General features: G+C 49.6%; 1 protein-coding gene across 2 annotated transcripts; it reads right to left on the bottom strand.

The window, feature by feature from the left end:
* Window positions 1–712: 712 nt before the first annotated feature.
* naa15a (N-alpha-acetyltransferase 15, NatA auxiliary subunit a) lies at window positions 713–14,812 on the bottom strand. 2 transcript variants are annotated; one of them, XR_014597181.1, is made up of 20 exons: window positions 14,619–14,812; window positions 13,382–13,466; window positions 10,880–10,984; window positions 9,609–9,766; window positions 9,381–9,515; window positions 9,091–9,244; window positions 8,891–9,010; window positions 8,322–8,417; window positions 7,866–7,972; window positions 7,328–7,400; window positions 7,077–7,246; window positions 6,832–6,984; window positions 6,598–6,726; window positions 5,906–6,119; window positions 2,879–3,072; window positions 2,561–2,768; window positions 2,180–2,323; window positions 1,650–1,747; window positions 1,042–1,574; window positions 713–909 (listed from the first exon to the last, which is right to left on the bottom strand). XR_014597181.1 is itself a non-coding variant. In XM_084009864.1 (19 exons), exons 1-19 carry the CDS (start codon window positions 14,670–14,672, stop codon window positions 1,365–1,367), a joined length of 2,607 nt encoding a protein of 868 aa, XP_083865990.1. In that variant the 5' UTR covers window positions 14,673–14,758; the 3' UTR covers window positions 713–1,364. The 2 variants fall into 2 exon arrangements, 1 of the variants encoding a protein (XP_083865990.1); XM_084009864.1 differs by having other exon boundaries at window positions 713–1,574; window positions 14,619–14,758.
* Window positions 14,813–16,093: the final 1,281 nt, after the last annotated feature.

The raw sequence follows: 16,093 nt of genomic DNA, 5'->3' as shown, positions 1-16,093 counted from the left end.
CTGGTTTTGTGAGGCAAATGCATGCATGATTGGAAACGCGCCTACTGCGTTGGTGGTTTTAAAAAGAGATTTCCCAGAGTCCATCACCACCTACTTGAACCAGGAACAGAAGACGGGACAGACGGGGGTCTGGATCAGGTCCAGCTGGTACCTGGTCAGAGGTCTGAACGGAGCCAATGATGGAGGCAGACTGACGGTTGAATAAATCATGTGACTACAGACTAGTGACATCAGCAGTTAATGAGTCGTTCTACAAGGTAATTAAACCGGAAGAGATGTTCAGACAGGAAGTAGCACGGAGATCTCTGTGGTAACGAGACCCCCGGTGGCCACAGCTGGTAAATGTACCTGATGATCTCCAGCAAAGCCAACAAGAAATAAGACATTTACATCAGACATTAAAGTGGATGTCACTCTGAGAAAACTGCTGGACGTTAATATAAGAAACTAGAAACTATCAGCTTTTTAAGGCAACAAACGACAGAAACGCAGAGTCTCCGTCTTCGTGAGCTCAGCTTCCTGTTCTACCGTAGACAGTGACCCCTGGTGGCGTCTGCTGGTCACTACAACACAACATCAACACAGCGTCATCGAGAGCAGCGTCTGGATTCATGAGTCAGACCCTGGTCTACTGTGATACCGCCAAAGACCAGAAGACCCGGATTGTGAGGGTCCTGCTGAGGAGAGAAGGACCACGCAGACGTTGTAAGTGTAAACTCGTCTCTTGCACCAGAACATTTTTATTAACTTTCACGTATCTCAGTGCAACCAGTGAAAACAAGCATTTTCTTCAGAACCAGGATCAAAGTGAAGAGGATCAAGTCTCGGGTATTTGGTGCCGTCAGTCCGGTCCTGCATGTCCCATTGTGCTCCTCCTCCATGTGGCGAAGCGGGGTAACTGCAGGCGAGCTTTGGAACAACAACATCACTCCCAACATCACAACGGTAACGTTTTAGTTTGCAAACATTGTTTTATTAATCCGTCGGTCAGTTTGTAATGTATAAATTACTTTTAAAAACGTGAGAAGCAGATGCACCTACAAGAAGGATCGGCGTGAAAACACAGGAGTTCTAGAAAACCTGGACTGTGTTTTAAAGGAGCCATCTGTGTCCACCTCCCCCAGAATCCTCGCGCCTCCTCACACTGGATCTCTCGGGGTTTCAGGGATGTTTAAAAAAAAGTCATCGCCTTCCTCCGTGTGCCAGCTTCCTGTTCCTGCGGCGCTCAGTCCGTCCGGATCAGTGCAATGTGGGGGCGACTCGCAGCAGCCATCGCCGGGGGGGGGGGGGGGTTACAGAAGTGGGTGTGTTGGCGGACTAAGGCGTCTGGCGGCGTGTTGGCTCCTCCTCCTCCTCCTCCTGGCTCACATCTCGTTCACCATGTCGTCGTGCTCTCCTGCTGACAGGTCGCCGTTGGCACTAATTGTGGCGTTGTCGTCGTGGTAACCTGGAGGCATGAAGGCCAGGCTGTAGGGGAAGACCTTGTGGCAGGCGGTCCGGTACGCCTCGGCAGCCTTCTGCTGGCCTTCGCCCAGCTGGCCCTCGTGCAGAGCCTCCAGGACCTCGGTGCAGACCTGCAGCACAAACACAGTTAGTCCACATGAACAGGCGGCAGGGGGGATGCTGAAAGATCACGATCCCTCACAGACCTGCAGGCTCCTTCCAGACAGGGACTCATCCAGGGCCGTGGCAATCTCACAGGCCATGTTGTCAGAGGACGGCTCCAGGTAGACCATCATCTTAGCAGCTGGGGGGACGAGGCAGAAACTCTTCAGACAGCAGAACCACAACACGCAACTCAAGAGACGTGGTTCAAGTCCCTTTGGAGGTCTAGATAGTAGCTCACATTAGTCCAGAGACCAGACCAGACTATGTGGAGGACCAGAGACTGTCTGTGGTCCAAACAACAAGGTCTCTGCTGTATTTATGTCTAGATGACCTTATATGGAGTGTTGATGGAGCAGCTACAATGTTAGCGTAGCCTAGCACCCATCAACCAGACTCCATCCAGAAAACCAGCGTTTTAACAGGAGTTATCTTGTTTTTTTGCAGACAGACCTAACAAAGCATGACTCAGCACTTTTTACTGATCACCATCATGATGGAGTTATTTCAGCATCTGGTTATTGATATTAAATCACAGATCAATACTTTATTCTGGTTCCTCCAGCGTTCCTACCAGCCAGCCGGTGAGGGATGGAGTTGGAGTGTTGACTCAGGAAGTTCTTGTTGAAGCTCTGAGGGTTGTTCTCCCCAAACAGCCGGGAGATCTCCTGCTTCAGCACCGTCCTCACTGCCGCCGCCAAGTCTGCACTCTCACGCACTGCAGACAGACAGACAGACAGAGAATCCAGTTTAGAGGTGTCGTCACCATGACAACATCCACTTCTTACATACAGACTGTTGCTGACTGATTCAGGTCCAAATCTGCATCAGGTGTTATAAATATGCCTAATCTCCTAGAATAGCTATTATCTGATCTGGAGCCAGCTTTTTAGTTTAGGTTGCTCTCAGCCACCACGGTTGCTATGGTAACGGAGTGATGCTCCAGCAGCAGTACCTCCTTTGAAGAAGCGCACCAGACACTGGTGCAGCCAGGGGTCAGAGGGCTGCATGCCGACGGCCCTCTTCACGGACTGGAGCATCAACAGGTACTTCTCTTTCCTGAAGTAGATCTCGAAGGCCAGCAGGTGAGTCTCGATCTTGTTGCGGACCAGGTTTTTGAGGGGGATCAGGAACTTGACGGCCTCCTCCAGAGGGTTCTCCGTCTGGTGAGAGAAGACGAAACACGTCACACAGCAGGAAACCCTCAACGAGCTAAGAGGAGGATCTCCTCAGGACCCGGGTTCTCTACAGATACAGGATCTGAGGATCCCACCTTGGCCAGTTTGTCTGGGACCAGCTCCTCCTTCGGCCCCCCGATCTCCTCGTCGTCGTCCTCCTTCTTCTTCTTCTGGTTCTTCAGCTGCTTCTCCTTCTCTGCGTTCTTCTTCTCCTCCTCTAGCTGGGCCTTCTTCTGGGCTCGCCGCTGCTTGTTGCGTAGTTTCTTCAGCTCCTTGTCCGTCAGATTCTCTACACGGCAAAACCAATTACAATCAGAATTATAGGAATAATTATTACAATAGTTATGACAATATGAATAATCATTATTATAATTGTTACAATAATTATATTATATATATTTTGATCATTATAATAATACATTATTATCATTATACAAATAATAATAATCATCATATATTATTAATTATATACGCATGTAATTTGCAAAGAGGCACAGCGGCCGAGGTGTGCATCACTGTAAGCCTGTGTGACCCCCCGGTGGTCTACTGAGACCACGTCCTGGTCTAGTGGAAGCCTGAGTGACCCCCCGGTGGTCTACTGAGACCACGTCCTGGTCTAGTGGAAGCCTGCGTGATCCCCCGGTGGTCTACTGAGACCACGTCCTGGTCTAGTGGAAGCCTGAGTGACCCCCCGGTGGTCTACTGAGACCACGTCCTGGTCTAGTGGAAGCCTGCGTGATCCCCCGGTGGTCTACTGAGACCACGTCCTGGTCTAGTGGAAGCCTGCGTGACCCCCCGGTGGTCTACTGAGACCACGTCCTGGTCTAGTGGAAGCCTGCGTGACCCCCAGGTGGTCTACTGTGACCACGTCCTGGTCTAGTGGAAGCCTGTGTGATCTAGGCCTGCACGATATGAGGAAAATCTGCGATGTGCGATACCATTGTTCAATATTGCGATGAGATATGACTTGCGATAAATAAACAAATATTGAAGTGTGCATATTAGCTATACAGTTCCTGTCTTTCTGCTATAATAATAGGTACACTCAGTGTTTCCCCTAGAATTTTTTTCAGGCCCGGTGGTACCCGCCGAAAAAAACCCTATACAGACGAGACGCGTGGGATGGTGTATTGGTGCAGTTGGATTAAGTCAGGTGGCACAGCAAGCAGTCTGCAATTCTGCAATTATTATATTTGCATTCAACATTTTTGTTCAACCAGAGTGTATTCAAGGTTTTCAAGGATTCAAGGAGAGAGTGACTTATTAAGGTGCCAGTTGATGGAAATTATCCAAAATTAGGGGCTGGAATAATATGTCTGGAAAATGAGGAGCATCACATTAATAGCTACAGATACTGTAAAACACTACAACGACATGAGTGCATATATTGTCTTATTTTATCAAGTAAAATATAAGTTATAGGTTTACTCAACAGCCTGGTAGTTCATAGAAATTCAGGTAGAAATAGGTTAACTCAGAGTTCCACAGCTTATCAAAAACAATCCTTATTTTATTAACATAGGCTACCTAAGGGCGCGATCAGTAGCGTGCCTCGGCACGATTGCCCCAGGGGGTCCCCCGCGGCTTTGCATTCACACTGCTCCAGCCCAAACGGGCTTTGGCCCGTTAGCCCGGTTGTACAAACGTCATCACGTCCTAATACTACACAGGCATGGCTTGATGTTGTTTTTAAGGAGCGCCGTCTCTGCATATATTTATATTAAACACTGGACCTGCATCAGCGAATGTGCGCACGAGCGGATCTGTGCGAGCAGGCAGCGCGAGGAAAGCGGATTTTGGACGGAGAAACACAGCGGCATTTTTCTTATAAATGCACCGGTCCGGTTCCGGTACCGGTCCGGTTCCGCTCACACCACGAGTCTAAAGAGTGCAACCGCATGTCAAAATACAGTGTCAACTCCGTGTTTTCAAAGTAGAAAGCGACATCGTGGTGGTTTAACGAGGCGGAACGGCATCAGAACAACATCAAGCGTGTAAAGTACACGAAAAACGTAGCGGGAGCGCGCGGCGAGGATTGTTGCGGTCGCACATCTTGCGGAGCAAGTCTACTGTGCTGCGCGGAGGCGCTCCTAATGTAAATGATTATTGATTTATGAATTAATTGATAGGTAGCTTATTTTTGGAGTATTGATTTATTTTTTTTGGCCTGGCGGCAGGCCTGTACAATGGTAGGGGAAACACTGGTTGTGTTGCAGGTGGTGATGGAGGTTTTTTGTGTTTCCTCTGGAAGTTGCCACAGCTGTTCGGCATGTTTTACACAGTACCTGTGTTTGTAACACGTCGTCGCTACGGAATCCAAAATAACTCCAAATTGCAGAAGTGCAGTTCTTTTTCACCCCAAGTTCTTCGTCAACCACATTTTCCTCGCTATTCTCTCCTTTCTCCGCCATCGTGTTACATAGCCTCGCAGTCGCCACAAAATTAACACCAATTAATTTGAGGGTGGCTCCGGAACACATAGGACCCGGGGGAACATAGGACCCGGGGACGCTGCCGGCGCCGACGGCTAGCTGTTGCTTCATCTGATTGGCCAAATGGTGTGAATGCATGGCGCATGTAAATAAAATTATTTTTATTCATCGCGTTTCAGGCATCTTTTGCGATGTGTTAACCGCGCATGTTCATATCGCGATGGCGATGAAAATACGATTTATCGGTCAGCCCTAGTGTGATCCCCCGGTGGTCTACTGTGACCACGTCCTGGTCTAGTGGAAGCCTGTGTGACCCCCCAGTGGTCTACTGTGACACCGTCCTGGTCTAGTGGAAGCCTGCATGACCCCCTAGCGGTCTACTGTGACCATGTCCTGGTCTAGTGGAAGAGACCAGTGTCCATGTCCTGGTCTAGTGGAAGAGTGATCCACTAGACCAGGACATGAGTGATCCCCCAGTGGTCTACTGAGACCACGTCCTGGTCTAGTGGAAGCCTGAGTGACCCCCTGGTGGTCTACTGAGACCACGTCCTGGTCTAGTGGAAGCCTGTGTGACCCCCCGGTGGTCTACTGAGACCACGTCCTGGTCTAGTGGAAGCCTGTGTGACCCCCCGGTGGTCTACTGAGACCACGTCCTGGTCTAGTGGAAGCCTGTGTGACCCCCCAGCTGACCGGCGTCTGTCTGGCTCTCCTTGCTGTCGTCGGTCAGGGGCCGGTCGTGCAGGACCAGGTAGATCTGGATGGCGGTGCGAGCAGCTTTGTAGTAGAAGGGGTGCTGACGCAGGACGTCCTCCAGCTTCAGCAGGTCCACGTAGGAGCGCAGCGTCATCTTCCTCATGCAGTAGGTGTGGAAGTCAAACTGGTCGTCCGTGATCTCCACAAAGTGCTGACGGAGGAGAGAGGAGAGGTTAAACCTGCTGGTGGAGGATTCATGACCTGGATCAGGTCTTCAGCTCTGGAGAGATACCTTCAGAAGATTAATATTTAAAAACTGGCTGCAGATTGTCTCAATTAATATGAATGGATGATCAGGGTTCCTACACCTTCTCCAAAGTCTAATTCAAGCACTTCTCAAGCATTTCCAGGTGAATTTCCAGCACCTTCCAGCTGTGGTAAACTTCATATTTGTATTTAGTCTACTTATTATTGCACAATGTCATAAAATGCTGTTTTCAGCAGGAAACCAGCACCTATACCGACAGGTTTATGATGGATCCCTGATCGGTGTGGGTGGACGAGGTGCTCCATCAGAATATGGATCGCTGATCAGCGCTGACCCTCAGGTTAAATCACCAAACTAAAACAGTCTGCGGGGGCGGGATGAGGGAGGAGCCTCAGCGGTGACGACGGCGGAAACAACTCACCCTCTCGATCTCGTGGCACTTCTTCAGGGCTTCTCCAAACTTGTTCATGGCCTTGTAGGCCAGGGCGCCCTCTGTCTGGAACCACATGCACTGCATCTCATTCAAGTTCTCCACAGCAGACGTCCCCTCCTGAAACCACAAGCACACCTCCGTCACCAGCGAGTACAGAGACCACATCGGACTGGAGCTGGAGCCTGACCGTGACTCGTGACCCTGCAGGACTCGCCCTCTTACCCGGGTGAACTTGGAGCACATCTCCTCCGCCTCCTTGACGAGTCCGGCCTTCAGCATGTACTTGGCACACTTCGAGTTGATGAAGCGGTCGGCCGTGTCCAGAGCCTGAGCCTCGTCCATCCACCGCGCCGCCTCCTTGATGTTTCCTGCGTGCTGCGGAGGCCGACAGGGAAACGGTCAACACTCAGTCCACTCAGTGGACACGGTGGCCGGCGGCGTGCTGACGCATGGCGTCCATACTGAACCTTGTAGATCTTGGCCTTGACGAGGAAGAGCTCTATGAGCGTGGGCGTGCTGTCGATGGCCGTGTTGATGTAGTCCAGAGCGACGACGGGCCGGCCTATGAAGTCAAAGTGCTGAGCCAGGAAATACTGGACCCACAACAGGGTGGTAGGGGGCTCCTCCTTCCCGTCATCTGCACACAGTACACAGTCATGCTACGCTACACCAAAACAACATATTTAAGTCGGCGAGGCAACATTTATGATGAACTCACCCTTTTCACTGAACATTCGACAGGTTTTTAAACACGTTTCATAGCCGATGACCAACTCTTCAATGACGGAAACCTGCAGGAAACACGTGGTTTATTCAGACCAGGAACGACGACAACACATCGCTCCGTTATTATATATATAAAATATAATATAATACACACACAGTATGGTATTTAAAACCCGGTGTTAAGATCCGTCCCTACGCTGACGATGCACAGCTGTTCCAGTGAGGCAGAATTAAACTTGTCCGTCCAACATTAAGGATTTTCTGGCTTCTGTAATTCCACATTTCAAACCAAAACTGGGAAATTTGATCCCAGAACTATATCCATACTGGCTCCCAGTGCAGACTGGAGCTTGTACCCTTTTAGATCACATCCCTGCTCACATCTCATTCTTTACATTTCTATCTCAAAAAACTATTAAACTATATTTTTTTCGTCCTTTTTCTTCCTGGAAAACTAAATATGAGCAGGCGGACATCAGCTGGTACGGATGACATCATGACGACGACGTCCATGTTTTAGACGTGCTCACCTTTCCGTTGTCCTTGTAGAGGGACTTGAGGGTGGTGAAGACGGGGGGGCAGCCCTTACTGAAGTTCATCCTCAGGTAGCTGTCCAGACAGCCTAGAAACTTCTCCCCTGACCAGCACCACACACAGCAAAGGCACAGTAAAGTGACATTTGTGGTGACGGTAACATCCTCACTACCCCTCCAGTAAAACATGAACCGTCCCGTCGGTGACCTCCGTCTATCAGAGGCTTCTCAACACTTTAACGTCATGAGTTAGCATTCAGAGTCCTGAATCTGATCATACAAACGGAATAATAATGAGAAATAATATACGTTTCATTTATAGAGCACTTTTCATGGTCCTCAAAGTGTCTTTACAGACCACTGACAGCTGCTCACTAAGCACAAACACCCTCTGCTGGTGAAGACAAGGACATGCAGATTATTCTCAGAGAAAACAGAACTGCTGCTGTTTACCTGTGAGGAAGGTAAGAGGCAGTCTTCTAGGAACCAGACCTTTCGGAAACTTCACCCAAGAGGCCTCATAGATCTTCTGACGCTCCTCTACACTTCCTGGACACACACACACACACACACACACACACACACACACACACACACACACACACACACACACACACACACACACACATTAGCAAGACCCATGTGGGCTGGTTCACCACAGCTGGAGGAACCAGAATAAAGTATTGATCTGTGATTTAATATCAATAACCAGATGAAAAGGATGCTGAAATAACTCCATCATGATGGTGATCAGTAAAAAGTGCTGAGTCATGCTTTGTTAGGTCTGTCTGCAAGACCACAAGATAACTACTGTTAAAACGCTGGTTTTCTGAATGGAGTCTGGTTGATGGTGCTAGGCTACGCTAACATTGTAGCTGCTCCATCAACACTCCAAATAAGGTCGTCTAGACATAAATACAGCAGAGACCTGGTTTTTGGAGTCTGGTCTGGTCTCTGGACTAATGTGAGCTACTATCTAGACCTCTGGGGGACCACAGACAGTCTCTGAGGAGAGGGTTCACCTGGCTTTAAGGCCTTCTCCAGGCCCAGGTAGTAGGCCCAGTTCTCAGGGTTTCTCTCCTGGAGTTTGTTGTAGACCTCAAATGCCTCCTCAGGCCTTTCAAGGTTCAGCAGCAGCTCTCCTAAACACACACACACACACACACAGTCAGTCCGGTACTTTCAGCATTTAAATGGATCTGGATGAAGAGCATCAACCCACCTCGGGTCTCCGCCACCGCCAGTTTGTCACAGATCTGTTTCTCGTAGCTGTTAAGGTGGTCCAGGGCCTCCTTGTGCAGACCGGCCTCCCTCAGAACCTGGTTCTGATACAGCAGCAGTTCACTGTACTCGTAGTCCACCTTATCTGGAGACGTCTGGACACACAGACACACACACACACACACTTATGTTCACTGCTGTTGTTTTTATGGCCACTTTATCAGACTCGTCTCCATGGATACGGATATTTCTATGCGTTTCTAAAAAGAAGAAGCAGCAGCCGTGGCCTACCTGTTGCGTTTTGCGGAACTCCTCGACAATCTTGGCCGCCATCTCAAAGTCCTCCAGCAGGTGATAAGCCACCGCATATCCGATCCACGAGGCCCGCTGGGCTGGACGGAGCTGCAGCAGCTGGTACCGGGTCTCCTGGGGGGGCAAGCAGGAGGATTTAGGTTTCATTGACCACCATTGGTCTGAATTCATCTATTCTCATCCTCCTTCAGGTCTCTCAACCCCCACCCTGTAGCCCTCCAGGTCCCTCATCTGAATCTGCAGCAGGGACAGGTCTCGCAGGATCTGCAGGTTGTCCTTGTCCCACTTCAGAGCGTTGCGGTAGCATTTGATGGCCTCGTCGTACTTTTTATCTGAGCGCTGCAGCAGCCCGTAAACATGCCAACCTGGGGGGAGGGTTCAGGAGGCTAACCACGATCCCAAAAACACGTACACATGAAACACACGTACACACGATCCCTAAAACACATGAAACACTGACGCGAATGGCGCGTCTGAAGCGACGCGAATAAAGTTGAAAATATCGAACTTTTCAGGCGGCATCGCGCCGCGACATCCAATCAGCGACGAGTTCAAGCCGACAGACAGATGAGCTGAGATGGACGGGCTGCATTCCCAAACAACCCGACTCGGGAAGACCGGACCCCGGCGCGACGGGGGCCGTTACCGGCCTCACACCGTCCGTGGGCTGAGCCTCGATCAGAAGGACTCAGGCCCCCGAGCGACACCGGCAAGCGGTCTTCCGTACGCCACATTTCCCACGTCCGCCCGTCGAACGGGGATTCGGCGATGGGCTCTCCCCTCTTCGCTCGCCGCTACTGAGGGAATCCTAGATAGTTTATTTTCCTCCGCTTTGTAATATGCCTAAATTCAGCGGGTTGTCTCGTCTGATCTGAGGTCGTAGTCGAATGTGGCCCCGACTCTCCCTGGGGAGAGGTACGAGGGATGTGGCTCCCGGAGGAGGCTCACGGACTCTGGCATCGGGTCCGCCGACGTGACCCGCCGGCTCCCTGCCGGCGCTGCCCTCGTTTCCCCCGCTAGAGCGGCACCGGTTCAAAAATGAGCGTCATGCGCGTCTGACGCGAAAAAGTCCAAAATGATCAAGCGGCGCGATACACGCGTCTCACGCGATTGTATTTGCGTCTATCGCGTCCGGTGTGAACGCCGCATAAAACACGTACACATGAAACACACGATCCCTAAAACACGTACACATGAAACACACGTACACACGATCCCTAAAACACGTACACATGAAACACACGTACACACGATCCCTAAAACACGTACACATGAAACACACGTACACACAATCCCAAAAATACGTACATATGATAAACACGTACACATGGAAAACACGTACACATGAAACACACGTACACAAGATCCCTAAAACATGTACACATGAAACACATGAAAAATAAAACGTACGGACGGACATAGTAAGAGACTACGTTGGAGAGCGTTTCAGAGTGAACATTCTGGGAGATGAAGGATACAGACGTGGCTCTTCAGGTCGTTGCGGAGGCCTCGTCTCACCAGGTCGTAAGCCTCCTCCTTCTTTCCCAGACAGTTGAGGGTTAAACCCTTCATGGCCAGCGTCTCTGCAGCACAGAGGACAGGAGTGAGACGTTCAGGGACAGTGAGACGTTCAGGGACATGAGGAGTGAGACATTTAGGGACAGTGAGATGTTCAGGGACATGAGGAGTGAGACGTTCAGGAATATGAGGAGTAAGACGCTCAGGGGCATGTGGAGTGAGATGTTCAGGGACATGAGGAGTGAGACGTTCAGGGACAGTGAGATGTTTAGGGACATGAGTGAGACGTTCAGGGACATGAGGGGTGAGACGTTCAGGGACATGAGGAGTGAGACGCTCAGGGACATGAGGAGTGAGACGTTCAGGGACATGAGGAGTGAGACGTTCAGGGACAGTGAGACGTTTAGGGACATGAGGAGTGAGACGTTCAGGGACATGAGGGGTGAGACGTTCAGGGACATGAGGAGTGAGACGCTCAGGGACATGAGGAGTGAGACGCTCAGGGACATGAGGAGTGAGACGTTCAGGGACAGTGAGACGTTTAGGGACATGAGGAGTGAGACGTTCAGGGACATGAGGAGTGAGACGTTCAGGGACATGAGGAGTGAGACGTTCAGGGACATGAGGAGTGAGATGTTCAGGGACATGAGGAGTGAGACGTTCAGGGACATGAGGAGTGAGACGTTCAGGGACAGAGACGTTCAGGGACATGAGGAGTGAGACGTTCAGGGACATGAGGGGTGAGACGTTCAGGGACATGAGGAGTGAGACGCTCAGGGACATGAGGAGTGAGACGCTCAGGGACATGAGGAGTGAGACGTTCAGGGACAGTGAGACGTTTAGGGACATGAGGAGTGAGACGTTCAGGGACATGAGGAGTGAGACGTTCAGGGACATGAGGAGTGAGATGTTCAGGGACATGAGGAGTGAGATGTTCAGGGACATGAGGAGTGAGACGCTCAGGGACATGAGGAGTGAGACGTTCAGGGACAGTGAGACGTTTAGGGACATGAGGAGTGAGACGTTCAGGGACATGAGGGGTGAGACGTTCAGGGACATGAGGAGTGAGACGCTCAGGGACATGAGGAGTGAGACGCTCAGGGACATGAGGAGTGAGACGTTCAGGGACAGTGAGACGTTTAGGGACATGAGGAGTGAGACGTTCAGGGACATGAGGAGTGAGACGTTCAGGGACATGAGGAGTGAGACGTTCAGGGACATGAGGAGTGAGATGTTCAGGGACATGAGGAGTGAGACGTTCAGGGACATGAGGAGTGAGACGTTCAGGGACAGTGAGACGTTCAGGGACATGAGGAGTGAGACGTTCAGGGACATGAGGGGTGAGACGTTCAGGGACATGAGGAGTGAGACGCTCAGGGACATGAGGAGTGAGACGCTCAGGGACATGAGGAGTGAGACGTTCAGGGACAGTGAGACGTTTAGGGACATGAGGAGTGAGACGTTCAGGGACATGAGGAGTGAGACGTTCAGGGACATGAGGAGTGAGATGTTCAGGGACATGAGGAGTGAGATGTTCAGGGACATGAGGAGTGAGACGTTCAGGGACATGAGGAGTGAGACGTTCAGGGACAGTGAGACGTTTAGGGACATGAGGAGTGAGACGTTCAGGGACATGAGGGGTGAGACGTTCAGGGACATGAGGAGTGAGACGCTCAGGGACATGAGGAGTGAGACGCTCAGGGACATGAGGAGTGAGACGTTCAGGGACAGTGAGACGTTTAGGGACATGAGGAGTGAGACGTTCAGGGACATGAGGAGTGAGACGTTCAGGGACATGAGGAGTGAGATGTTCAGGGACATGAGGAGTGAGATGTTCAGGGACATGAGGAGTGAGACGTTCAGGGACATGAGGGGTGAGACGTTCAGGGACATGAGGGGTGAGACGTTCAGGGACATGAGGAGTGAGACGTTCAGGGATAGTGAGACGTTCAGGGGCATGAGGAGTGAGACATGAGGAGTGAGACGTTCAGGGACATGAGGAGTGATACGCTCAGGGATAGTGAGACGTTCAGGGGCATGAGGAGTGAGACGTTCAGGGGCATGAGGAGTGAGACATGAGGAGTGAGACGTTCAGGGACATGAGGAGTGAGACGTTCAGGGACATGAGGGGTGAGACGTTCAGGGACATGAGGAGTGAGATGTTCAGGGACATGAGGAGTGAGACGTTCAGGGATAGTGAGACGTTCAGGGGCATGAGGAGTGAGACATGAGGAGTGAGACGTTCAGGGACATGAGGAGTGATACGCTCAGGGATAGTGAGACGTTCAGGGGCATGAGGAGTGACACGTTCAGGGGCATGAGGAGTGAGACATGAGGAGTTTAGCTGTATTACAGGCCCTGTTTGATGTTGTCAGGACGAAGAAAATATTATTATTATCGGTAATGGATCAGCTACGTGAGTGAAAGGTAAACGACTGGTTTATTGATCGATCAGGTCTTACCTCCGTGCTCTGAGAACTTGGGGTTCCCCAGGATCTGTTTGCAGAACTTTAGGCCGTTCCTGTACTGCTTGTGTTCGTAGCATCTCTGCAACCAAAGAGAGCAGACTTAACACCAGAGATCCCCAGGCTGCCGGTCCAAGTGCAGACCCGTGTTCCTGGAACCAGCAGAGAGAACTGGTCCTTCCTGCTACCGCCGAGCAAGGCATCACACGCACCAACCCGGCCTTCGCTGTAGTCCAGTTATTCGGACCAGGACCCAGAGCCCCCCACAGCAACATGAATCTGGTCCCTGACAGACCCGAGGACCGAACATGTAGCAGCTACCATATTCTCCGTAATACTAGTACTTCACATAGTAGTACTCTGCACAAGACAGCTACCTCATTCTCATTAATACTAGTATGTCACATAGTAGTATTCTGAACATGACAGCTACCATATTCTCCTTAATACTAGTACTTCACATAGTTATACTCTGCACATGACAGCTACAGTATTCTCCTTAATACTAGTACTTCACATAGTTATACTCTGCACATGACAGCTACAGTATTCTCCTTAATACTAGTACTTCACATAGTTATACTCTGCACATGACAGCTACAGTATTCTCCTTAATACTAGTACTTCACATAGTTATACTCTGCACATGACAGCTACAGTATTCTCCTTAATACTAGTACTTCACATAGTTATACTCATGACAGCTACCGTAAACAACTGAATACTTGTATCACGTGTATTATGAGCCGAATGTAAATGTGACATCAGATGTTTAAGAAATGGCGTGATCTTTACGTCCACGTTGACAACAAAGAAGAAAGAGTGACATTAACGTGTAATTTGCAGATTACAAGATGGGGTTCGCTGTGCGCTAACAACTCCCTCTGACTGCAGCGTGGATGCGGAGGGGGACGCCGATCCGGCCCCCTAGCGGTCCTCCAGCAGCCTGGTCGCGGATCCGGACTACTACTACTTTGGGATGGTTTACAAAGGCCAACGTGCAGGTGGGACACCACGCGTCGGCTAGCTAGCTAAACAAACTGTCGTGTCCGGGGCTTGCGCGGTGGAGACACCTCACCGGGAGCAGAGACACGGCCGTCACAACACGCCCGGTGCGGTGAATATCCCCGGGAATCACGCGGCGAGCTGCCGACTCGCTCCGCCGCTAAAAGTGACGGCTAACTTGGCTAGCTTTTAGCCGGCGAGCTAACTTGGTCCGGGCGGGCTAGCCTACCAGGATCCTCTTGAAGAGCGCGTTCTCCTTCGGTGGCAGGGTGATGGCGGGCATGTTGCTGACTTCCTATGCCTCCGGCGGTCCACACATGAATGATGTCCGCTCCCGAGTCCGAGGTCCGGCAGTGTTTCGGGTCTCCTTCGGGCTCCCTCTCGCTCACGTGTTGAAGCCGAGGCCCCCCTTTTCCGAGCAAAATGGCCGCCGCGCTTCTCCTCCGGGTCAGGCTGCCGTCTGAGTCTGCGTGTGAACCAGGACCAGGACCGAGGTGGTCTCCTGAAACCGTAAACACGGCACCGTGATTACTTTTAATTCATTTATTTTAATGTATTAATTTTTAATGTATTTATTTATTTTAATGTATCTAATTTAGTTTATTTTAACTTTTATTTTAATTTATTTGACTCTAAATTGCCCCTAGGTGCGAATGTGAGCGTGAATGGTTGTCTGTCTCTACATGTCAGCCCTGTGATAGATTGACGTCCTGTTCAGGGTGAACCCTGCCTTCGCCCAATGACAGCTGGGATCATCCCCCTGCGACCCTGAATACAGGATAAGCGTAGACAATGGATGGATGGAATTTATTTTAATTTGTGTAAATATTTTATTTTTTATTTAAATTCATTTATTTGAATGTATTTATTTGTATTTCATTTTATTTTATGAATTAACAGTGACAAAAATCAGACAGCATGGTATACCATACAACATATAGAAAAATAACAGCAGAAATACCAGGCGATCAGAATATAGCCAGAAATCAGTTTGTAAAAATGTTATATAGGGTACACAGATCCAGGGTTTTAATAGCGTTTTTCTTCTTAGAATTTAAAATTCACTTAATGTATTGTTTGAATTCATTTTTGAAAATTAAAAATAATGATCAAACTTTCAGATCACAGACTATGGCATAATATAATAACAATTTACACCAGTTGTAAAAGGAGGCTCATACATTACACACCAAGCAGCATTTTGTTTTGTTATTTATTATTGTTTTTATCATTTCATTTTGTTTATGGTATTTGGGGCAGAATCAACTCACTATTACCAAACCCGCAAGGAGAGGATTTAGATGCTTAACCGGGTCGAATCCACACATTTGCTGAGTTACATGTTTCAGATGTTTTTTTATATTAAGTATGTAATTTGACTTGAACGATATTTTACAAAAAAATCAAATAACTGCCATCAAATGATATTGCATTTTCTCAGGGTAACTGATTTGTTTGGAAAGTTATTATTCTTATTATGATTAGTTTTGTTTATTTTATTAATATAAGGTTATTTGATTCACAATCCATACCAGTTGGTGGCGGTAATGCACGAAAAAGCTGTTTGCCAAACGCCAAAACAACTAGAAAGAAAGAAGAAAGGGAGACCGATCGGTGATCTTCTACTCGGCGCTGCCAGGACGTATAATCGATCGCGGAGCGGCAGGATCAGCAGCCAGAAGCAGGGACGCTGTTCGGGAGCTA

Source organism: Eutrigla gurnardus, assembly GCF_963514095.1.
Source record: "Eutrigla gurnardus genome assembly, chromosome: 5".
In the NCBI taxonomy this organism is placed as follows: domain Eukaryota; kingdom Metazoa; phylum Chordata; class Actinopteri; order Perciformes; family Triglidae; genus Eutrigla; species Eutrigla gurnardus.
Note: the sequence above shows the minus strand (reverse complement) of the source record. Positions and strands in the feature narration are given on the sequence as shown.